The sequence below is a fragment of the Oryctolagus cuniculus genome, chromosome 4 (genome assembly GCF_051225735.1).
Source record: "Oryctolagus cuniculus isolate XC-2025 breed Fujian yellow rabbit chromosome 4, ASM5122573v1, whole genome shotgun sequence".
Lineage (NCBI taxonomy): Eukaryota > Metazoa > Chordata > Mammalia > Lagomorpha > Leporidae > Oryctolagus > Oryctolagus cuniculus.
Genome location: NC_142870.1, coordinates 168,815,359 through 168,840,560, shown reverse-complemented (window position 1 = coordinate 168,840,560; position 25,202 = coordinate 168,815,359). Strand labels below are relative to the sequence as shown.

Below are 25,202 nucleotides of genomic sequence, written 5' to 3'. Positions count from 1 at the left end.
CCTGTTCATCTGAACGCCCCCTTGGAGGGGAGCAGCCCAGTGGCAACCTTGGAGTGGCTGATGCTAACAGGTTACAGGCTGGGAGAGGAGAGGATGGGCCCTCGCTGGTTTCTGAAGAGAAAGACCACATCATGGGGCCAGCGCCGTGGCTCACTAGGTTAATCCTCTGCCTGCAGTGCCAGCATCCCATAGGGGCATCAGGTTCTAGTCCCGGCTGCTCCTCTTCCAGGCCACCTCTTTGCTGTGGCCCGTGAAGGCAGTGGAGGATGGCCCAAGTCCTTGGGCCCTGCACCCCATGGGAGACCAGGAGAAGCACCTGGCTCCTGGCTTCGGATCGGTGCAGCGCCAGCTGAAGCGGCCATTTTGGGGGTGAACCAATGGATGGAAGACCTTTCTCTCTGTCTCTCTCACTATCTATACCTCTACCTGTCAAATAAAAAAAGACCACATCCTTTGTTATCTAAATGGTGGCACTTGGTAAACACCCCAGGGGAGGCAGAGCTATGAAGATGCTCCTTAGGGACACCAAGGGCCGAGTCCTGGTCCTGCTTCTGGTCCAGCTTCCTGCAAACGCACACCCTGGAAGACAACAGGTAATGGCTCAAGTACTTGGCTCCTTGCTGCTTGCATGGGAGACTCCGGTAGAACTCTGGGTTTGTGGCTTTAGCCTGGCCCAGCCCTGGCTGTTGTGGGCACTTTGGGAGGGATTTAATGGTTGGAGGATTTCTCTTTTGTTTCACTTTCAAACAAAATTTGTGAAAAATGAAATTAAGGGGCCAGCACTGTGGAATAGTAGGCTAAGCCTCCACCTGCAGTGCCAGCATCCCATTTTGGGTGCTGGTTTGAGTCCTGGCTGCTCTTCTTCCAATCCAGCTCCCTTCTGATGGCCTGGGAAAGCAGCAGAAGGTGGCCCAAGTCCTTGGGCCCCTGCACCCATGTGGGAGACCTGGAAGAAGCTCCTGGTTCCTGGCTTTGGATTGGCCCAGCTCCGGCCTTTGCAACCATCTGAAGAGTGAACCAGCAGATGGGAGACCTCTCCCTCTGTCTCTCCCTCTCTTTCTCTCTCTGTAATTCTGCCTCTCAAGTAAATAAATAAATCTTTAAAAAATTAAAACATTTTAAATTAAAGCCCCCAATACTTCTAGATTTATTTTTAGATTTATTTTTATTTATTTGAAAGACAGAGTTACAGAGAGAGGTAGAGAGAGGACTTGCCATGTGCTAAAAATATGTTGCTGGGGGAACTGGTGCTGTGGTTCAGTAGGCTAATCCTCCGCCTACAGCGCCGGCATCCCATGTGGGTGCCGGTTCTAGTCCCGGCTGCTCCACTTCTGATCCAGCTCTCTGCTATGGCCTCGGAAAGCAGTAGAAGATGGCCCAGGGACCAAGTGGGAGACCTACAAGAAGCTCCTGGCTCCTTATCGGCCCAGCTCCAGTTGTTGCGGCCATTTGGGGAGTGAACCAGCGGATGGAAGACCTTTCTCTGGTCTCTCCCTCATACTGTCTGTAACTCTATCAAATAAATAAATAAAATTTTAAAAAATGTTGCTGGGGTTGCTATTGTGTGGTAGAGGATAAAGCTGCTGCCTATGGTGTTGGCATCTGTCGCTCCCCCTCTTCGTGGAGGAGCAACACAGGACCCTGCGCTGTTCTTTTCGTCTGCTCGGCCCTCCCCGGGTTTGCTGCTGGTTCTTCCCGGGTTGGCTACTATCCCTTCCACCTCCGTGGAAGGGCAGTTCCCCCTGCCACATTCCCCACTTCCGCAGGGGAGCGGCACACCGCCAGCCGGCTCTACTCGGGGGCTGCACAGGTGTTCCTTCAGCTAGATGTTCCCCATAGATGTTCCTGGTGCATGCCGTCTCTCTCCTCCCTCATAGTCCTCCTCCGCCAATCCTAACTCGGCTGCCCACACGCCGAGTACGCTGATCTCCAATCAGGAGCAAGTCCTACAGTTTATTGGTTGAACTGGAGGCAGCTGGGTAGAAGCTGTTTTCTCCTCTCCCAGCGCCATATTGTAGGAGAGCAGATGCATAGAATAAGTCTTAATTCCAGTAACTTAGTCTAGTCCGAGCTGCTCCCCACAGAGGAGAGCAGATGCATAGAATAAGTCTTAATTCCAGTAACTTAGTCCAGTCCGGATTGCTCCCCACAGGCATCCCATATGGGCTCTGGTTCAAGTCCCAGCCGCTCCACTTCCAATCCAGCTCCCTGCTAACGCGCCTGGGAAAAGCAGCAGCAGATGACCCAAGTGCTTGGGCCCCTGCACCCATGTGGGAGACATGGAAGAAGCTCCTGGCTCCTGGCTTTGGATCAGCCCAGGCCCAGCTGTTGGGGCCACTTCGGGAATAAGCCAGCAAATAGACGATCTTTCTGTCTCCCCCACCCCACCCCGGAAGTCCACCTTTCAAATAAATGAAAATAAATCTTAAAAAAGCAAACAAGCCAAACACGTGGCAAGTAAAAATCCAATAAACAAATGAAGAGCTTCATTAAAATTAAACCAGGCAAAAGTCACACAGATACCGGGAAGAAACACACGCTTCTTTTTACGTTACGAACCGGCTGTGGAAGCAAAACCAGTATCTGCTTCCATGAAGTCCCACGATTAGAGGAGAGCCGACACTTTGAACTCCCTCTAATTCCAGCTCTAAATAAGTGCGCATCTCCCCTAAGTTGCTGACTCCTGGACGCTAACTACTTCATCCCTGACTTTTGCAATGCTGTTGTCTGGAAGCTTGCCACAACCTTTGCAGAAATGACAACCTTGCAAGAAAATTGCCGGTTTTCTATCACGAACACGCAAGCCATAAATTGAGTAACCCCGGTAATTTTGCAGTGTGCGGCTTTCTTGACCTGTTGTATTTTTTATTTGATGAGCAGTTCTTCATGAAGCGCTTACGTTTCTTGCAAGTAAATATTTTCCTTTTCTAAATGCTGTTATTCTGAATCTTCAGTTCACAGATAATTAAATGCAAATTTAAAAAACGAAGATACCATTTTCACCTATTAAGTGGGCACAAATTTATTTCTCCAAGATGTTTCTCAGTGTCAGACAAAGAAGCAGGAATCTGGGTGTTCTTCCACGACTGGTAGGCACTTAGGTCATATTTTTAAGAGCTTTTAAAATATGCCCATTGTATCCTGTAACTATTACTAGCAATTCTACCAATGGAGATACAATTAAATTGTAGAATCCAAAATTAAGACCTGTGTCCCCCCTGTGGCTCAGCGCCTAGCGCCAGCTTCCTGCCAGCCCACACCCGGGGGAAGCAGCAGTATTGGCTGCTCACAACCGCTGCCCCAGGAGGGTGGCTTTGCGCTATTCTGGGCCTGTGTGCTCCTAGCAGGGCAGTGGGGGGTCTTTTGTGGCTACAATGTAGAGGCTCAGAGCTCCCGGCAGGTGTGAGTTGGAGATGGGTACACAGTCAGGTGGGGACAGCTTAGCTTGCTGGGGTGAGCCTTGCTCCTGTCCAGTCTCAGTCCTGGCTCCTGGCTTCCGCCCCAGCCTGGCCCTAGCCCCCTGGGGCTTTGGGGGAGGGAAGCAGCCCATGAAAGATTTTTCTGTCTTCAAATCGATAAAAATAAATGAACAAACAGGTGCACAAATGTGGCGCTCACAAAACCAATAGGAAAAGGCATGTTAAGCACGGCACCTTCCCTTTCCTTAGGACGGGAAAGGGACTCACTCCATTCTGGTGACCCTCGATGACAGAGAGGGCCAGCACTCAGGAAGCTCTGGGAAACTGGACTTCCGCACAAAGCTGTGTTGAGGCGGGAGAGGCTGGATGTGGCGGTCGGGAGGAGAAGTCACAGGAAGCCAGCATAAACTTTAGAGAGATGTCACAACACAGAGGAGCAGGAGCCGAGACAGGGCAGATTCCAGAAAGCACCGGCTCACTCTCACTCCCTCCCAACACACACACACACACACACCCTGGTCTGTCGCGGGACGGCTGGATCATAGAAACCAGAAACCAAGCCATCTCCGAACTGGAAGATTCCCCGGCAGCTGGTGCACTGAGGTTGAAAAACGCAGCCCTTGCCGGTGGCGCGCATGCGGGGACGCGCAGGCTTGCAGAGGACGTCAGAGCGGCTGAGAAGCTGTGGTCTGGTCTGCGGGGAAACCAAATCGTGCTGCAAATGGCACAACACCCACCCTTCAGCAGAAGTGGCCGAGTGAGACACACGGCGTGCGCGCTCCCACCTGCCAGAGGCAGGGGGCCTCCGGCCAAGTTCCTGAATTATTTATTGGCGTTCTAATTTAAAAGGATGAAGCCAGTTTTTAAAAATGTAAAAGGCAGGGCAGGGGGGCAGGCCAGGGCTGGCTGGGAGGTGCAGAGCCGGGAAGCCACTGGCAAGGCAGTGAAGCTGCAAATTATTATTATTATTATTATTATTATTATTATTATTATTTTTGACAGGCAGAGTTAGCGCGAGAGAGAGGGACAGAGAGAAAGGTCTTCCTTTCTGTTGGTTCACCCCCCAGTGGTCGCTATGGCCAGGACGGCTATGTGGGCAATGCCGGTGATTCTGGTCTGCAGGGCGTCCAGGAACCCTTGATGCAGATATTTTTAAGGACCAATTGGGAGTTTCTTCCGTAAGCCACTCTGGGTTAGGAATGGTGTACCTGTGCGGACGTGCCGGCCTCCCCGAGTGGACGTCCAGGCTGTGTTCCTAGGAAAGCCCGCGGAAGCCCCGGGGATGCCCAGGGTGCAGGCTGCCCAGGATGTGCTAGCCAGAGCTGTGGTCCCTCCTGAGAGTACAGTTTACAAACCGGCTTTGCAGGGAGTGGCCCCTGTGTTTAGCAGTGTTGACCTTCCTTGCCGCCGCCAAGGGACTGCACACAAGCAAGGCCAGGCAGCTGGGGTGGACGCCAGGACTCCTGTCTATTTAGACAGCCCCATCCTGGCCTTATCTTAGGAAGCTGGGGCAGCAACAAGCTGTCAAATCGATTTCCCTCCCTCCTCCTCGGCTCTCTGGGGGTTTCCACCCATGCAGCGGCTTCCTGGCGTCCCATCCTGTCGTTGGGATGTCACCAACAGCCACTGCAGTACCCATCACCGGGGGAGAGGCACTTCACTGGGGGAGGGGGTGGCCTGTGTCCCCTTGTCACAGCCCTACCCTACATCTGTCCCAGGCAGTGTCGCAGCCATGCCAGGCGGTGTCCCAGCACCGCGGTTGAGGCCACCTTTCGGGGTTAAAGGAAACAGGAAGCAGAAGTGGGATGTGTTTGTCCGTGTGTCCTGCCCTTGTCCAATTCCCAGATAGGCATGTGAGGTCCCCTGGCCACGGTATTTTCAGCCGCCTCCAAGCTCCTGCCAGTTGGACGTAAGAATCAAAGGCCCCCGTGTTTCCTGAAATGCACACCGGGCTTGCAGGGCGCTTGCGAGTGTCAAATGGCCTCTTGGCTTCCCTCCACAGGCAGCTGAGTCGCTAGGCTGTTAACCTGATCTGCTTCTGTCCCACTGCTTTGTTTTCCAGGTCCCCAGTGCTGATTTCCCGTGTGTATGGTGCATTCCCAATTCCAAATCAGGGACACTTCCTGTTAACTTAAAGCGGAGGCCGAGGGGGGTTTTAACAATCCAACAGGGTTCCCCCAGCTGGGAAGTCCGAGGAAGGAGACTGGGTTGGTGAGAGGACAGAACCAGGGATCCGAGCTGCGTACGGCAGAGGCCAGTGTGGCTCCCTCAGCCCTGCACTGTGGCGGGCCTGCCCCCCATGGGCAAGCACTCCTGGTGGGGACCTTTGTTGAGGACTTAGGGTTAATTTGCAGCTTCAGGGCCGGCGCCGCGGCTCACTAGGCTAATCCTCCGCCTGTGGCACCGGCACCCCGGGTTCTAGTCCCGGTCGGGCCACCGGATTCTGTCCCGGTTGCCCCTCTTCCAGTCCAGCTCTCTGCTGTGGCCCGGGAGTGCAGTGGAGGATGGCCCAAGTGCTTGGGCCCTGCACCCACATGGGAGACCAGGAGGAAGCACCTGGCTCCTGGCTTCTGATCAGTGCGGTGCGCCGGCCACAACACGCCGGCCATAGCGGCCACTTAGGGGGTGAACCAATGGAAAAAGGAAAACCTTTCTCTCTGTCTCTCTCACTGTCTAACTCTGCCTGTAAAAAAAAAAAAAAAAAAAAAAAAAAAAAAAAAGTGGAGCAGCTGGGACTTGAACCCGTGTCCACATGGGATGCCGACATTGCAGGTGGTAGTTTAACCACCACACCACAGCGCTGTTCCCATGATTTTTGTTAAGATTTTTAAAAATCTGCAGTTTTAAAAATTATTTATTCAATATACTGAGTGACAAAGAGTGAGTGAGCTTTTATCCCCTGGTTCACTCCTGAAATGGTTGCAACGGCCAGGGCTGGGCCAGGCTAAAGCCAAGAACCAGGAACTTCACCTGTGTCTGCCACATGGGTGCAGGGGCCCAAGCACTTGGCCCATCACCTGCTGCTTCCCCAGGGGCATTAGCAGGGAGCTGGATTGGAAGTGGAGCAGCTGGGACTCGAACTGGCACCCATATGGGATGCTGATGTCGCAGGCAGCGGCTTTACCCGCTGTGCCACAATAAATACAATTTATTCTTTTCTCATGAATTTACAATGACTAAATAAAGTTTAAAATTAGGGGGAACAGATTTAATTAGCTTTTTGCTCATTAAATTAGCTTTTTGCTAATTAAATGATGTCTGGATGTTTCCAGATGGGAAGACTGCTTTATTTTTAACCCTGAACTTGGGAGATGTTTCTTAGCAAAGGTGTCTGGGAACTCCCCTGCTGGGCTGTGTATGTGGCTGCCCCATTTTGAGAATGAAGCACATTGGATCTTGTCTTCTTCAGTTTCTTTACTTTGAGGTCTTGGTGACACTTTTTAAAAATACTACATTATTTCATATCCTTAAAAAAATGTTTTAAAAGTGGCCTCAGGGCAGAACATCCCAAATAGTTATGAACAAAGTGGAAAGATTGCAGCCTGCGAGAATTCTTCACGTCACACGTGTTTTCCTTTGATGTTGCGCCTTTGGTTTAAGCTGGGACACTCTGCAACACTGTTTCAAGAGCCTGGGAATCAGGGGGCGGGGTTGTGGCAGGGTGGCGTAAACCTCAGTCTGTGATGCCAGCAATCCCACATGAGTGCCAGTTCAAGTCCTGGCTGATCCATTTCCAATTCAGCTCCCTGCTAAGGTGCCCAGGATGGTAGCGGAGGATGGCCCAAGTGCTTGGACCACCTGGGAGACCTGGATGGAATTCCTGGCTCCTGCTTTGGCCAGGGCCAGGCCTGACTGTTACAAGCATTTGGGGAATGAACCAGTGGATAGAAAAATCTCTCTCTCTCTTTTACTCTGCCTTCCAAATAAATAAATAAATAAATCTTTTTTTAAAAGAGATTGGGAATTAAACTTCTGCATAATTCGTCATTTTCTGGGACAAAAATGAATGGAAGATCTTTGCAGAGCATATAAATAGCCAAATACAAAGAATAAAGAGTTTACATGCACTGCCTAAACTCCATTATATTCTTTGTGTGCTACATTTATGTTATACTGATGCACATTTGTACAGAATATAAATACATAGATTGCATACTCTGTAAGAAGCAAGTTGACTTAAAATACAGTAATACCTGCAACAGAATAGAAGACACACACAGCCGGTCCACAGGGGAAACCACGAGGGCCAGTGAGCGCCACAGACAGACTCAGCCTCTTTGGGAGTCAGGGAGAGGAAACAACCACAGGGCCGGTGCTGCGGCGCAGTAGGTCAAGCCTCTGCCTGCGGTGCTAACAGCCCAGCTGGGCGCTATTTCGAGTCCCAGCTGCTCCACTTCCCATCCAGCTCCCTGCTAAAGGCCTGGGAAAGCAGCGGAGGATGGCCTAAGTGCTTGGGCCCCTGCACCCACGTGGGAGACCTGCAAGAAGCTCCTGGCTCCTGGCTCTGGATCAGCCCAGCGCTGGCCGCTGTGGCCACTTGGGGAGTGAACCAGCAGTGAAAGACCTCTCTCTGTCTCTCCCTCTCTCTCTGTAACTTTGCCTCTCAAATAAATAAATAAATAAATCTTAAAAAAAAAATTCAACCAGACACCATTTCAGAGCTGTCCAATTGGCAAAAACAAAACAAACAAAAAGCCCTACAAACATCTGTATAGCATTCGACGATGCCCAGTGTGGGAAAAGAACTCTCGTATACTCCGCAAATACGGCTGCTGGGAAAGTATATTGGGCCAAAATCTTAGGAAAGCAGTTTCGCAGCATTTTAGTAAAACGGAAGAGGTGTGTACGCCATGACTTGCCAGTATACGCCCCTGAGAAAGTGCCGCCAGCCAGGAGCTGTGCACACCAATACGCTTCTACGCTTTTCTGTGTCAGTAAAAATTTCAAACGACCCGAAGGGAAATGGATACTCCTACTGGGATTTATTTGAGCGATGCAAAATGAGACAGCAGGTCAATGACTTCGAGCTACTGTATGTAATAAACGATTCATATTTTTGCTCCTAGAAATGAGACCAAAGAGTTAAAGGGAAAGCCAAGTTGATAAACACTCACAAGGCTGCTTCAAAAATCTCATGGAAAAATGGAGTTAAAAGGTCAATTTATTTTGGTGCAAAACAAAAAAAAATCCATGCATAGTTTTTATAACACACATTTTCCATCAACTTGGTGAAGACCCCGGTGTGCTGCCTGGACCTGCGCTGCCATCAGTTCCCCCTGCACTGGCACAGCCACGAGGCTGGGCTCAGGACTCTGCTCAGCAGGTCTTGGGGCTACAGGTGTGGACACAGACAGGGCCAAGGCACCGGTGCCACGAGTGTAGTCTGTCACACCACTGCGTCATGGTGCCTGAGCCAGACAGGAGTCTACTGGGGACACACGCAGGGTCAGTAGATGCCCTGGCTCAGGGAGACCCGGCCCGGTTGGCAGGACAGGACAGATGCAGACTGGTCAGAGGGAGATTCAGCTTGAAGAGAAGGGCCCCATGTGACAGAGGAGAGCTAGGACTCGGTGCCGGTGGGACGAGGATTCTGGGAGGGAGAGTGGCTGGAAGCAAGGCTGGGGGTAGCCACGCACGCCTCCCTGCTGGCGCTGCCGTAGGACTGCCGCTGCGTCCAGGTGAACTAGGTCACGGGAGAGAGCCTGGCACAGAGGGAACTCGCAGTAAACACTGACACAATCGGAACAGGATCTCCCTGCACACCCCTGCAGGGCCCCAGCTCACGCTCATCCCCTCGTTTGGAACACCTCTCCCGTCCCTCTTTAATTCAACTCTATCTTGCTGCATGGCTCAGGGGCCACTTCCTCAGGGAAGCCTCGCCTGATTGCCCGGGGTGGCTCAATGCCTTAGTCACAAATGGGCCTCCTACAGGTCTGGCCCTCAGGACCTGTGGAATCAATGATGGGCGTTGGACAACTGGTGCTCGGTGCTGCCCTCACGTGAGTCCTCTGAGTACTGCAGCCTTTCCCCTCCTGTGGCCCCAGACCAGGGCTTTGAATGAACCACTCCCGAGGAATGCGGTGCAAGCTTTCAAATGCCCCAGAGGGACGGGACGTGAACTTCTGTCCAGGCCCCCAGACCCTGCAGTCTTTTTTTTTTTTTTTAAGATTTATTTATTTATTTGCAAGTCAGAGTTACAAAGAGAGGAGAGGCAGAGAGAGAGAGAGAGAGAGATCTTCCATCCGATGGTTCACTCCCCAGATGGCTGCAACAGCCGGAGCTGTGCCGATCTGAAGCCAGGAGCCAGGAGCTTCTTCCAGGTCTCCCACGTGGGTGCAGGGGCCCAAGGACTTGGGCCATCTTGTGCTGCTTTCCCAGAACATAACAGAGAGCTGGATAGGAAGTGGAGCAGCCGGGTCTCGAACCGGCACCCATATGGGATGCTGGCACTGCAGGCGGCGGCTTTTCCCACTACGTCACAGAGCTGGCCCCAGACCCTGCAGTCTTATTTAGCCACTGCTGGGGCTGGGCTCCCACGTCCCCCAGGGTCTCACACATACCCCCCTTATCTTCCACCAGCAGTAACTGCCTGGATGCTAACCTCACCCTAACAATGGCTCCCCGCCGCATCCTCCTGGGACCGGTAGTCCAGAATGTTCTCTGGCTTCCTGTACATCTCCTGGTGGATGCCCCAAGCAATTCAAACCCACACAGCTGACTTCTCCAGAAACTGACTCAGGCTATCATTTGTAGACACGGACACTGAGGCCTGGAGAGGTGGAGAAACGCGCCCAGTGCAGGTGGTGCCATGCAGCAGTATGGTGAGCCTGTGCCGGCATCCCACAGATTCGAAAAACAGCAGATGAGCAATTCGGAGGGAAGGCCGGGTGCTGAGAGCTTTCTCTTCCGATGCCCACCACTCCCCCGGCTCCCAAGCACGGCCGACTCCCTGTCCTCTCGAGTGTTCTCCTGGGGCTCCTGGAATCTCTCCCAAGAGCAAGCGGCAGGCCGCGGGCGTTACTGCTCTCCTTGGAATATCAGTGTCAGACTGGGAGAAAAGAAAACAGGACAGAGCAGAGGTGTTCCCAAGAGGGTTCCTAACACTCTGCACCCACAAGCGACAGCGCTCCAGCCAGGTGTGGAGAGGATCCAGGCTGGAGGCAAAGACGACGCCGCTGGCCCATTCTGAGTTCAAGTCACAGCAAATCCTTAGCACTGCACGGCTCCTAGCACAAGCACAGCTGGGTTCCTAACAAACGTGTGTCCGAAATCCCTGAACAATGGCAGCAGGGATGACGACGCTATTTTTGTTACAGGAGCCAGCTGCCCAGGGGTGGGGACCTTTTTTTCGGCCAAGGGCCATTTGGATATTGATAACATCTCACATGGACACCGGTTCAAGTCCCGGTTGCTCCATTTCCGATCCAGCTCTCTGCTATGGGCTGGGAAAGCAGTGGAAGATGGCCCAAGTGCTTGGGCCCCTGCACCTGCGTGGGAGACCCAGAAGCAGCTCCTGGCTCCTGGCTTTGGATCAGCCCAGCTCTGGCTGTTGTGGCCATTTTGGGAGTGAACCAGGGGATGAAAGATTCCCTCTCTCTGCCTCCTCCTCTCAGTAACTCTGCCTTTCAAATAAATAAATAAATCTTAAAAAATAATAACATTAAAAAAATTAGCCTGCTACACATTTATTGAATTTCGAGCCCCTCCCACAGTTACCTCCGCAGGGCCAGGCCTAATGATTTGGGGACCTTCTACAGGCCCCTTGGGCCGGACATTCCCCACCCCTGGAGGGAAAGGGCACTGGGGACAGCGACCTCTAGTGGACATGAGGATCAAGCTTCCTAGGGAGCTGGAACTCACCCAGAAAAGCCACGCGCCCCCATTCTGCTTGTTTCTAAACAGCCCCCGGGGAGGGGGGTTTTGCCTACAGGCTGAATTTGTGCTGTTGGTGTTGCTTATTTCAACCCTCCTTGCAAACAGTCCCCTTCCTTGAACCATTTTGTGCCTACGCAACTTTTTTTTTTGAAAGGCAGAGTGGACAGTGAGAGAGAGAGAGACAGAGAGAAAGGTCTTCCTTTTCTGTTGGTTCATTCTCCAATGGCCGCTGTGGCTGGCACACCACGCTGATCCGAAGCCAGGAGCCATGTGCTTCTCCTGGTCTCCCATGGGGTGCAGGGCCCAAGCACTTGGGCCATCCTCCACTGCACTCCCTGGCCACAGCAGAGAGCTGGCCTGGAAGAGGGGCAACCGGGACAGAATCCAGCGCCCCGACCGGGACTAGAACCCGGTGTGCCGGCGCCGTTGTGAGCCGTGGCGCCGGCCAATGCCTATGCAATTTTGACCACTACCAACTGTTAACAATTATTAGTAAGGTGGCTGCTTTAGCACAATTGCTGTTTTATTTAAAGATTTATTTATTTGAAAGAGAGAGAGAGAGAGAGAGAGAGAGAGAGAGAGAGAGAGGTCTTCCATCCACTGGTTCACTCCCCTGATGGCCGAAACAGTCGGGGCAGGGCCAGGCTGAAGCCAGGAGCCTGTAATCCCACCCTGGTCTCCCACATGAGTGGCAGGGGCCCCAGCCTAGGACCATCTTCCGCTGCTTTCCCAGGCGTGTTAGCAGGGAGCTGCATCAGAAGTGGAGCAGCTGGGACTGGCGCTCCAGTATGTAGTGGTGGTGCCCAGGCCAGCCCCCATGCAGACATTTGAAACAATGTGCTCCTTCGCCGTTGCTATGGCAATTTCTTGCGTAGTGACTATCACAAGGTGTCAGAGTAACAGTGTGTCTGAGATGCTGATGTACAAACGCAGTACTCTGAGGAAAGCCTGCAAAAGCCTCGCGGCTTCTAACCTGCCAATCACTGGTTCTGCTTAATTCCGAATCCTCCTTACTCAAAGGAGGTCACGGAGCGCAGAGCACGAGCGCTTAAGGCAAGCCGTGTTCACACGCTGGCTTCAGCAGTCACTACCTCTGCTACTGGGCAAGCTATTCAGCTGCCTTGGGCTTTAGTTTCCCCACGAGGGGAGCAAGCTATTTTTTTTTAAAGGTCTATTTTATTTATTTGAAAGGCACAGTGACAGGGAGAAAGGGAAGGAGAGAGATCTTCCATCTGCCAGCTCGCTCCCCAAATGGCTGTGATAGTTGGGCTTGGGCCAGTCCCAAACCAGAGGCCATGACCTCTACCCAGGTCTCCCACGCAGGTGCAGGGACCCACGGCCTTTGGACATCTGCCACTGCCTTCCCAGGCACATTAGGAGGGAGGGGGATCGATGTGGAGCAGCCGGGACTGCAACTGGTACTCCTATGCTGGCACTGCAGGTGCCACAATGCTGGCCCTGGTAAGCTCAATTTTGTGTAGAGAAATAGCAGTGCTGGCATCCCATATGGGTGCCAGTTCGTGTCCTAGTTGCTCCTCTTCTGATCCAGCTCTGTGCTTTGGCCTGGGAAAGCAGTAGAAGATGGCCCAAGTGCTTGGGCCCCCATACCCGGTGGGAGACCTGGAAGAAGCTCCTGGCTCCTGGCTTCGGATCGGCCTGGCTCCAGCTGTTGCAACCACTTGGGGAGTGAACCAGTGGATGGAAGATCTTTCTCTCTGTCTCTCCCTCTCTCTGCAGCTCTGCCTCTCCAATAAATAAGTAAAATCATTTTATAAATAATATTAGAATTAAAAAAGGAACATATGCAGACAGCCCTGTGGGGGATGCATGGACACCCAAACCCACAGGTGTTCAAGCCCCTTATATAAATGCCACAGTATTTGCATATAACCTGTGTGATCCTCTCGTCCATTGCAAGCCCTCCCTAGATTACATGTCATATGCAATACACTCGAAATGCTACTTACACAGTTGCTATACTGCCGTGTTTAGGGAATAACGACAAGTCTGCCCATGTTCAGATGAAATCATATGCCCAGCCATGGTGTCCTGGCTCACTAGGCTAATCCTCCACCTGTGGTGCTGGCACCCTGGGTTCTAGTCCCGGTCAGGGTGCCAGATTTGGTCCCGGTTGCTCCTCTTCCAGGACAGCTCTCTGCTGTGGCCAGGGAGTGCAGTGGAGGATGGCCCAAGTGCTTGGGCCCTGCACCTGCATGGGAGACCGGGAGAAGCTCCTGGATCCTGGCTTCGGATCAGCGCAGCTCCAGCCATTGTGGCCAGTTGGGGAGTGACCCAGCAGGTGTGGATGTCTCTGCCTCTCCTCTCTGTGTGTATAACTCTGACTTTCAAATAAATAATCTTAAAAAATAAAATGCGCAGGGATTCCTGTCCTGATTCCAGCTCCCTGCTGATACAGACCCCAGGAGGCCGCAGAAGACGTCCCAAGAACTCGGAGCACTGCCACCCATGTGGGGCCTGGGGTTCCCGGTACCCAGCTTCGGGGTCCTGGCTGCAGGAATTTGGTGCATCAACTAGCAGATGAGAGCTCTCTCACTCTCTGTCTTCTGCCTCTCAAATTAGTAGGAAAGAGAGGGAGAGAGCAATGACAAAAAAAAAAAAAAAAAAGAACTGTAAATAGCACGGCTATCATAGCATAAAAGCATTTCTATTTGCAACAAGTTAAGTGACAGATTTGACAAATTACAGGGTACATTGAGCATGAGGGGAGGTACTTTCCTCTGGTTCTCTTTCCCCGACAACGTGCAAAGCACAGAGACGGGGAATTCCTTCATTTCTGAGGGCGTGAGAGCTGACGGCGTGAGAGCTGACGGCTGGCACTGGGCCCTGTCTCGGATCCAGCGACATTTCCAATTAAGAGCTACTGGAACAAACCCAACGTTCTGCGGACCCCTGCACCTGGCCAAGGCTTCTCCAGTGTTAAGGAAGCCGGGGTTGTAAATCCCACACCTTGCTGGCCACGGTCCTGGGGACACAGGGACAGCTGGGGACACAAACATCGGGTCTGGATTCCGCTTCTTACCTCGATGTCTTTTTAGTCAGTTAACGCTGGCTGCTGTGACAAGCTGGAAGGGCCACAAACAATGGTTTCTGTTTTGTGCCCGTCACAGTCCCCTGTGCACCACGGACGGGGGCTGCGTCCACCGTGCTCTGTAGGGATCCGGGCTAAGAGCGGCTCTCCAATCTTCAGTCTTCCAGGTCGTCTTGGAAACTGGTGCTCGGCTGGCCCGCAGAAGACAGCAGGCGATCAGAGCACGGCACCCAGAAGTGGCCCTCGTTCGCTGCCATTGGCTGGCGCCCCGAGACACGGTGCACCTCACTGCCTGGGCTGAGATGTGGTTTCACAGTGCATCTGCACCAAAGTTTAAAATAGCGCGGTGGGCGTGTGGCCCGGTTTCTCCCATGAGCAGCTGCTGCCACGGTCGTGACGTTTCTCCGTCGTCTTCCTTTGAGCCGACCTGCACAGCTGTTCCTCCCACTTTGCAATGAGGATGATGAACTGATTTGACTAAATGACATGAATATTCAACGGCTACGCAGAAGCTAAAGCTTATAAAAATGCTCACCATCAACTTAGTTTATAGGTAGTCATAAAAGGTTACAAAGACCATGTGATAAATGCTTAATGGAAATCCATTATGGAAAATACCATAGTATTGAGTGCATACAATTAATTCTGGACAACTTCAGCCTTTGCTTTCTACAAAAATTGCCTCTTTCTTTTCTCTCTTCCATACCCGATCAGATGTACATAGAATCTTACCCCTCTCTCCACTTACTTGTTAAATTCTCACTTCTTTTCTTTGCTATTTGCTAATATCCTCAGATTTATTTTCCAGTTTGTTAATCTATCTGCAGCTCTGTCAGATCGGCTGATAGGGCTGCCCACTGGATGGCTGGACCTGGAAAGTCCCCACCGCAAATGACAACAAAGTAAAAATAGCAGCAGGCAATGGAAAGAGATATTTGGGGGCTGGGACTGGACACAAAAGGCTTCAGCCTTTCTGGCAAAAACCGCCTTTAGCATCGACGATGCAACAATACAAAAGAGCTGGCTTCCATAAAACCATTCTTCGACGATGCAACAATACAAAAGAGCTGGCTTCCATAAAACCATTCACTAGGCTGAGAAAAAGAAAAACAGGACGCAGAGTACACGTGTAGAGGGGTCAACGTTTATTAAATCAAGCCTTTTAAATTATATGCCCACCCACAGTCTGTCAAAATATACAGTACACATGTAAGCGAAAGGCTGGCGGACCGATCCGGCAGAACCACCACAGGGCCCTTGCACATGCACCTCACCCAACACACTGGTGGGGCTGCTGCCGCGGGGCACGGCGTGGTGGTGGGGGTGGGGGTGAGTGGATCGCCGGCACGCAGCTCGCCCCCAGCTCCCCCAGGCCAGGCGTGTGTTCCGTATCGGAGTGGGGTGGGTTACAGCAAGGCAGCGGTGTAGTTTTACATTCACAGGTTGGCTGAAGTAGTACGAATTCAGATCCTGATCTGGGCGTCTCCCTCCCTGTTAGCGCGATCAGTGAGAAATGGGAGCGAAAAGAAACGACGGACCACGGGGGATCACAAAGATAGGTACCTCGGAGAATACACCTCAGCAGGGAACAGAGCTTAAGCTTGGAAACGCCGCCTTTTACATAACGTGCAGAAGCTATTCGGAGTGTGGCCAAGAGGTACAGTCAGCAGAGTTCAGATGAACAAAACCTAAAGTACAAAGCCCAGAGGAGGAAGCGGGGAGCAGAGGGAACGCAGGAAACACATAAACCCCCATCCTCACACCCTGCCAGGCCACCCAAAGCCGCCGCAGCTAGCTCGCCGCCCTCTACTCTGTGACTTGCGTACAAGCTTTGAAAAAAAAAATCCACCGTGAGACAAGCAAAACAGGTTAACAGTGGCCCCAGAACCGCGGGCACTTGCAATATTTTGTGCGCTTGCGTAAGTGTCCATGTCTCGGGTTTTTAGAACGCCCCGGATGTTTAGGGTAGAGTTTTCAAAAACTGCCACGGAAATCTATCATCATTTTAGGTGCAGAAGGTGGGGAAAAAAATCTAAGACTGCGAGGGAGGAGCAGGCCAAAATCCTACAAAGTCGGTGAAAATCCACGCATGAGGAAGTGACACTCATGCGCTCCCTAGCTTATCAAATGCTGCATAAGGTATCGGTGCAATGCTGTCCCGAAACCTTAACCTCGTCTAAAAAGACCCGGGACTCCCACCCTGACTCTAGAGGTCCAAGCACTTCTCCCTAGATTGTGCGTTTTCAGCGAGGTCGGCGTCTACCTGGCGTCAGTCGGCACCCGGCCTGAAAGCTTCACCAGAGGTGGCCTGAGTGGCACTGCCCGCCCCCCCCCCCCGGCCACGGAGCTGTGCCAGGCCCGGAGCCCGCAGGGCGGCAGGCGGTCGCCCCTCGGATTCCTCCAGGGAGCCGAGCGGCCGTGGGAGCCGTCCCAGGGTCACCCTGGCCTTGAACAGTGCCCCGTGCGGACCCTGGCCGAGACGGCTCCATAGCTAACTGCCCCTCTGTGCCTCCGAGAGGGCGTACACACGCGGCTTCTCCCAGGGGACCCCGGGGACAACCGCTCGCTTCCCTAAGGGACAGGGTTTCAGGCATGCTTTGTATTTTCCCAGAGTAGTGGTTCTCGGCTGCAGTGAGTGTCGGGCACCAAGGCTTGGGGAAGCTGGGGCACCACACCACCTCGGAGCGCCGGGTGGGACCTGGGAGCCTGCACTGCCGAGCCCCCCCCAGGAGGTGGGCGACGCCTCTGCTCTGAGGACCAGGTGGAGGAGCGCTGCCCGTGACTCCTGGCTCCGTCCCTTGTTAGGCGGAAGAAAGTGGGTCCCGGCAGGAAAATCCCCGCCGAGGCTCCTGCCGTCTGCCAGTGCCCAGCCCTTACAAAGCACACGCCGGCAGCCAGCGAAGAAAGAGGCCAACGGCGCAGAGCCTTATGGCAAGGAGCAGATAGGACGTGGAGCCTCTGATTAAAAAGAGCTAATTGTTTAAAAAAAGATCAATCAACCCCCAATCAAAGGGGTTAATTCGGTTGGCTTGGAGAGAGTGATTGCGAGTTAAATACGTTCATCTCTGAAACGCACTCCGCCGTCTACCTTCCGGCTCGATGCTGATTAAACTTATCATCAAAATATGTGATGAACAACGTCTAAAACATCTGGCTGAGACAGTTCCGATCTTCAAGGCTACCACCGTGGGGGACACTCCCCAGCCATTTTTAAAAAGGGCATTGGATCTGCTGTGGAGACATCCACAGCATGGGAGTTGCACACACACGCCCACGTCCACACGTGCGTCTCCGCCAGTGAACTCCCTCTCACAGTTAAAAAAGTGAACCTGTAAAAATTCACACACATCCACAATGGGGTGACCGTCAGACGAGCATCCTGTTGCCAAGTCCTGGTTTCCACGCGAGCCCGCGACACGGACGAGAAAGGCAGGACTTGCCCGAAACGCGCGGCGGGATTCACTTTAGATGTGCTCTGGGTGGCTCTGGAGACAGGACAGCATCTCCTGGACCGGTCTGCCCTCGTAGCAGATCTGGTAGACGGCGGTGAACAACGGGAACCTGGTCAGGGAGAGGGCGGAGGGAGGGAGAGGGAGAGGGAGAGGGAGAGGGGGGTGGAGAGGGAGAAAGAGGGAGAGGGAGAGGGAGGAGGATGGGGAGGGGCAGGGAGAGAGGGAGGGGGATGAGGAGGGGCAGGGAGAGAGGGAGGGGGATGAGGAGGGGCAGGGAGAGAGGGAGGGACAGGGAGAGGGGGAGGGGGAGAGAGGGAGGGGAGGGGGAGGGGGGAAAGAGGGAAGGGAGGAGGAGGGGGCAGGGAGAGAGGGAGAGGGGGAGAAGGAGGAGGAGAATGGGGAGGGGCAGGGAGAGAGGGAGGGGGAGGGGGAGAAGGACAGAGGGAGAGGGAGAGAGAGAGGGAGGGAGAGAGGGAGAGGGAGGGGGGAGGGAGAGGGAGAGGGAGAGGGAGAAGGATGGGGGAAGGGGGAGGGAGGAGGAGAGGAGAGGGAGAGAGAGAGAGAGAAATAGAGAGGAGGTGAGGCCATCTGGTCGACTCCGAAGTCTGCCTCCCACACTGCACTTGCCTCGCTCCTTTGAAACCACAGTGCCCACTTCCCACGTCTCTGCACCGTTCGGTCTGCACTGAGCCTCTGCACGGCGGCAGTGAGGCCCTGGGTCCACCAGGCCCATGACGATTAAGTCCGGAGGGTGAACGGCGAGCATTTTTACCAAGAAGTCGTGGCCCCGGCTCCAGGGCAAAAACCAGAAGGGGTCCAAGGTTGTGTCGCTATTCACAAATGCACAGCGGGCAGGGGTGCTGTCCCCCACTCCACAAGGGACAGCCATGGTAACTCAGGCCTGGGGCGTGCCCGTGAGGACCACAGGGGCAGGGGTGCTGTCCCCCACTCCACAAGGGACAGCCACGGTAACTCGGGCCTGGGGTGAGCCCGCGAGGACCACAGGGGCAGGGGTGCTGTCCCCCACTCCACAAGGGACAGCCACGGTAACTCGGGCCTGGGGCGAGCCCACGAGGACCACAGGGGCAGGGGTGCTGTCCCCCACTCCACAAGGGACAGCCACGGTAACTCGGGCCTGGGGTGAGCCCGCGAGGACCACAGGGGCAGGGGTGCTGTCCCCTACTCCACAAGGGACAGCCATGGTAACTCGGGCCTGGGGCATGCCCGCGAGGACCACAGGGGCAGGGGTGCTGTCCCCACTCCACAAGGGACAGGGGTGCTGTCCCCCACTCCACAAGGGACAGCCATGGTAACTCGGGCCAGGGGCGTGCCTGCGAGGACCACAGCGGGCAGGGGTGCTGTCCCCCACTCCACAAGGGACAGCCACGGTAACTCGGGCCTGGGGCGTGCCCGCAAGGACCACAGCGGGCACCCACGATGAGCCAGGTGCTGACCTCACGTGGGAAGCTGGATTTACTGGGCCTGTTCTTCCAAGACTTACGCGAGGGGCGGGGATGGCTGAGGGTACAAAGCAGTGGGCTGGGAAGAATCACCGTAAGAGGATAACTCGCACCCAGGGAACGCTGGCTCTGCAAGTTTGCTTCTAGTGATAGAAATCGCTTTTAAAAAACAAAAACCAAACTAATTTCTGGCAGGCTTTTAAACACACACACACACACACACACACAGCCCAAAGTGAGCCTGACAGAATCAGCAGCATCTTAGAGTCCATTCTGAAAATGAGCTGGGTAGCATCTGTAACAACTGTTACTTGGCAACAGCAACAGCGCTGACAGATCACATCTCTATTAGAGTCCATCACCGTGGCTTTATGTTTTTTCTCCTCTTTTCTTTTCATTGTAGATTTAAGGAGTGGAATGTTTTGTTGTGTTTTGCAGTCGGGTCGGACTAACTCTGGGGAAGTTCACCAAGCCCTCTGCCTCGGCTCGCTCGTGTGTAAAATGGGGCTGGACACACGGGCCTGCTCCGAGTCCTGGGGGACTGACACGTCCAGGGCACGGTGCACTGAGCCCACGGGGGACAGGCGAGCGACGGCTCCTCAATGCCGCCACGAGATGGTCACAGGGCCTGAGTCCGCCTTGCAGCCTGGCACAGCGCACAGCCAGGGACAGGCGCCCAGGGAGTATCTGCCCAGTGGGTTCTTGTGAGTGAGCCTCAGAGCTGGGACATTGTCTTTCCGTGTCTGAGTTTCCCTGATCCTAACATGGGAACTACGCAGTATGGCACGTGCTGACCGGCCACCCAAAGTCTTCCCCACCCTGCCTCTCCTCTGACCAGGGCGGATACAGCCTCACACATGTATCTCCCACCTTTCTCTCATAGAACTAGCCATGTGACCCATTCAAGTCAGCCAGATCTAAGACCTCTGGGAGAATCTCTCCTTGAGACGTACTGGGGGGAGAGACTTGCTGCCCCCACTGCTCTTGCTCTCTCCCTGAGCTCAGCAGTGTGTGTAATGGTGGGAGCTGCTGCAGCCATCTTGAGGTTCAGGGGAAGGCTAAGTGGAGACTCTTAACCAGAGCCAGGAGCCAACACCCACCCTGCCCACTGCCACGCCCCTCGCTGAGCCACCCTTGCAGCCCAAAGCACTCCCAGCTCTGCAAACCAGCATTTCCCAATTACACGGCACAGACAGGAAGCTGAGCAGAGAACAGAGTGTGGCTGGTGCAGGCCTCGCGCTGACCCTACAGGCTAGAAAACAGTCTCGCCCCCATCCTAGACACAAGGAGACGGAGGCCCGGTCTCTGACTCTGGAGCCCACACCCCAGCCCCAGACCATGGCACCCAATTTCTGTGATACAAAAATGCTTATGGGGCCCGGGGGGTTCTGGGAGCTTTCTCTACAGGTGCAGGTAGAACAAAAGACATTTCAGACTCATGGTTGATGCATCTCCAAGTGCCAGCCATCCCCAGTCAGGGACACGGACGGCTGAGGCTGAGGTGCGTGGCTGTGCCCTCTGGAGCTGGCAACCCTGTGCCCGGCCCTGTGCCTACGATGAAGCCCTCGCCCCCGGCATCTCAGAAGGGGGCTGCGCTCGCAGGCTGGGCCTGCAGGGAGGCGGCTAGGTTCACCCGAGGGCATCCAGGTGGGCCCTCGGCTGCCCCGGGGAGGCTGGCGGTGGGGAGAGAGGACGCAGGCGGGAGAAGCGGGCGGCAGCCACGCCCTGCACCGCCCCAGGAGAAACCATGCCTGCAGGGCAACGCAAGCCTGGCGCTGAAGGAGATCGGGGCAGGCAGCACACGCCCACATGTGCTCGGGAGACACATGAGCAAGGGACGCCGGCGTGGGACAGCTGAAACCCCACTCAGCTCTAATGTCCCCGGGAGGTGGGCGAAGCGGGGGCCTTCCCAGCCGGCGGACCGTCCGCAGCCGTGGAGGACGGAGGTCCCAAAGAGGGGCATGTCCGGCTCAAGCAGGTACAGCAGGGCTAACAGGACACCCTGCTGGGGGTTAAGTGAGCGCCAGACCCAGGGGCCTGCCTCAGTACCAGCCCAAGGCCTCGGGGAGGAGCAGGGTCAGGGCGATCAACTGGTCTACCGTTTTTACTATGTGTACAAGGACAGAAGGGGCACGGAACAGCTAAAAATAGGAACCTGCTGCCCTCCTGCCGACTGCTCTCCTAGAGCAGTGCAGAAGGGGGGTGCAGGAGGAGGGGGCGCAGGGACACCCCAGCAGCGACGGCTGCAGGGACAAAGAGATCCAGGGAGAGGACGGTCCGTCTGGTCCTGGCCTTGTGGCTTCTGGGGGTGGGCGGTGTCGCCTCCGACCACACAGCAGGGTCAGCGAGCACAGACATAGCCGCTCCCACTCCAGTCAAAGGAAACACCGACAGGCCCGGGAACACAGCGCCACCTGCTCGCCCACGCTGCTTGTTAGAACAGGTGGCGTCCTAGCGCCAGCCCACGTCCCCAGGGCCTAGTGATGCACCCAGACCCCTGCCCACAGAGCCCAGGCAGAGGCACGCTCGGAGGCTGCTGGGACACACAGGCACTTGCTGTTCAGAACTAAGAATTCCCTGAGGCCCGACCACTCCCATGTGCTGTGCCGGCATTAGCGCCTGCTGCTGGGCGGGGCCAGAAAGCCAGGCAGGCCAAGGGCATTTCCCTTTGAGGCCTGATTAAAAGGTGCCTCTCCTCCTCTGGTGGCCTGTTTCTAGCTCTCCCTGGCTGGTTCCCAAAGCCACTTCAGAAAAACCAAGGGGAATGTTAAAGTGGGAAGACCACTCCCTGTCCGTCCTCATTACAACTTCCGATTAGGACCGCCTCGGCTGGCTCACCTGCGCGGGGGCAGGGTAAGGTCAGGATGTGGGTGGGAACCCACAGACCACCAGCCTGACGGAACAGACGAGGGAGACACAGCCAGAGGGCTGAGACAGAAAGTGGCGATGGGCGGCGGCCACACAGCGAGCAGCCACCTCCCCCCACAGCAGCTGTATTTTCCCTCCCCCGGGAGCACTAAGTGGAGTTAAGGACACACGCCATACACAGGGAAAGACTCTACAAGGTGGAGTTGGATCCTGATCCAGGGGAACCACAGGGCTGGGGGCTGGAAGGCCAGGTGGCAATCAAGCAGTTTCCGCGGGGGGCTACAGGGCTTACCTCACAGTCAGGGGCAGAACAAGCCGACCTCAGCTCACCTGCAGCACCCGACTCAGCTGGAGGGTTGGGGAGGATGATGTAGACACCCATGCATCCACGGGCGCCAAGGACTGCACATCGGACCTCAGCACATGTCCCGGCTAACTGCCCGTCCCTCTTTGCTGAGTTGCTTGGTATTTGATGAACAGGAATATACCTTTTTCTTAAGCCAAAAAAGTCATCCTTTTTGAAAAATGTCAATCTTGTGGCACGGCGGCCTCACCCAACACCCCCCAACACACACATACCCACAAGGCCAACTGGGGTTAGAGGCTCCACACGGTGTCCGCAGGCCTCACATGCTGAGCGAGGCTGGGTGTAGATGCTCATTCCTGGGACGGGCGGGTAGATGTTTTCACCTCACCCGAGGTTGGAGGAGATTCAGCGAAGTTGTGGGTGCACCTGTGACACACTGGCATGTGGGACTGGCAGCCCAGGGACCTGAGCTCAGGATGACGGGAGACTTACCGGTCGGTGAGTCCCTTCTGCGAGAGGATGCGGTATACTTCCGCAGAAGTCTGAGGTCCCTGCAGCTTCTGCCCATTCAGCATCTCCTTCTCCAGTTCCTCAATGGTCTGAAAAACAGGATCAAAAACAAACCTAGCCCCAGACCAGAGAAGACCCTGCCTCAAGAGGAGAGTGGGGTGGGGGAAGAGGGTGGCGCCCCCTGCAGGCAGCCAAGGGCAGATACACACAGGCCAGGGGCCGGGGACAGTGCTAACAGAACAGGCCCAAGCACAAGGGATGCTGGTGGGATCTATGGAGAGTGGGGATGGGGCCGGGCAGGAGGCTACCTTGCCTGTCCTGGCGAAGGCCTCGGCCACCCTGCGGTTCCGCCCTCCGTAGCAGGTGGTGATCAGGTCGGCTACCCCGCAACTCTCCAGGAAGGTGGCGGTGGACACCTGGCCCCTGCAGAAGATCTTGGCAAAGGCAATCATTTCCATGAGGCCCAGGCGGATGACGGCGGCTTTGGTGTTGTCGCCACAGCGGAGGCCATCGCAGAATCCGGCTCCCACGGCCACGATGTTCTGTGGAGGACAGAGCCCCGGGGGCCGGCTCAGCACCTGCTGCAGAGTGGGAGGAGGCAGCGACTCCCCCCTGGAAGGCTCAGCCCGGGGCAGGTGCTGGGTCCACAGTCGACACGCTGCATAGACGTCCATGAACCACATCAGCCTCCTGGCTCCCAGTCCCAGCTCCGGGTGCTGACCCAGCTTCCTGCCCTGGGGCAGTGGTGATGGCTCAGTGACTGGGTTCCTGCCAGCTAGGAAGCTGACCTGGATGGAGTTCCTGGGCCATTCTGGGCAACTGGAGACTCAACCAGTGATGGGAGCTCTCTCTTCAGTCTCTGCTTCTCAAATAAACATTTTTTAAAAGATGTTCTTGTATGAATGAGCTATTTTGACAGAAGTGATAGGGCTTCTATATTCCCATCAAAAGGACCCCACATTTGGGGTCAGTAAGAGTAGTGGCTGAGGGGCCTGGGCTAACAGTTGTCTTTGATCAAACACTGTTGGGACAAACTACTTTACCTTTTGAATTTTTTTAAATATTTATTTATTTATTTGAAAGTCAGAGTACATATATATAGAGAGGTCTTCCATCCACAGTCCACTCTCCAAATGACCACAATGGCTGGAGCTGGGCAGATCCAAAGCCAGGAGCCTGGAGCTTCTTCCTGGCCTCCCACATGGGTGCAGGGCCCAAGCCCTTGGGTCATCTTCCACTTCTTTCTCAGGCACATTATCATGGAGCTGGATTGGAAGTGGAGCAGCGAGGACTCGAACCAGTGCCCATATGAGATGCTGGCACTGCAGGTGGTCGCTTTACCCATTACACCACAGCGTGAAGATACTGCAATTTACTTATTCATTCTTCTATCTACTTGCATTGGGGCAGTGTGGGGACATCACAGAAGGTGCAGCTGTGGCCACGCGGTATACCTCCCTCGGTGACTCTGGGCAGGCAACTCTGTAGGGTGCGACCCAGGAGTTAAGATGCTGTCTCGGGGCAGGTGCTGTGGCCCAGCAGGTGGAGCCGCTGCTTGGGATGCCCACATCCCATACTGGAGCTTCTGTCCTGTCAGTCCGATGCCCAGCTCTTTAGCATGGACAGGACCACAGACATTGTGATCATCTTGTATGAAGAAGACTACTAAGGGTTGCTAGCGATCTGTATAAAAGTCAGACGCAGGAAGCCGCAGGAATGGGAAGACCCAGCGTCAGTTTCGGAGCGAAGGTGTGCACACGGCGTGCAAGGTGCAAAGTATGGGAGGTGCTGGGGCTCCTGCAAGCAGACCTTAAAGGGCTGATGGTGGAAGCCAGGTTTCCCTCTGCCCCTTCCTGCCCTTCTCCTCCAGGCAAGCCAAGGAAACAACTCCTCCCCAGGCCGACGGGAGACACCAGAGCCCCCTTCCCCAGAGTCTGCCCTGAGACCTGCACTTGTCACTACAACCTTCCCCCCACCTTTCCATGCAACTGCGGGCCAGGGATAAGGTAAGACCCCTGCCCCAGAAAGCGTACCCTGCAGCCTGGAGGGAGAGGTGCTACAGCCCAGGGACCTGGCTGGGTTGCCCCCCAGCTTCCACGGGTCACACCCTTTCTGTCCCATCGCATCCCCACGTGGCTGCCCACGCTGCAAACAGCCAGGTAGTCCTGGGTCCCCGGGTCTTTACCCCGAAGGCACCCTTGTCACACAGAACTATGATCAGATACAATAACGTGGCTTTTCTCCTGTCAACCTGTCCTTTGT

The 25,202-nt window shown here is 54.8% G+C and overlaps 1 protein-coding gene across 3 annotated transcripts in view; it reads right to left on the bottom strand.

Annotated features, from left to right (window-relative positions):
• Positions 1-15,465: 15,465 nt before the first annotated feature.
• Positions 15,466-25,202, bottom strand: part of GPD1L (glycerol-3-phosphate dehydrogenase 1 like) — a 47,629-nt gene continuing 37,892 nt past the window's right edge. For all 3 annotated transcript variants that reach the window (XM_051858915.3, XM_051858917.3, XM_051858916.3), the window contains 3 exons: positions 23,249-23,482; positions 22,923-23,029; positions 15,466-17,904 (listed from right to left, as the gene is read on the bottom strand). In XM_051858915.3, coding sequence (XP_051714875.1) covers positions 17,808-17,904; positions 22,923-23,029; positions 23,249-23,482 — 438 coding nt within the window. In that variant the 3' untranslated portion in view covers positions 15,466-17,807. The remainder of the gene's footprint in view (positions 17,905-22,922; positions 23,030-23,248; positions 23,483-25,202) is intronic.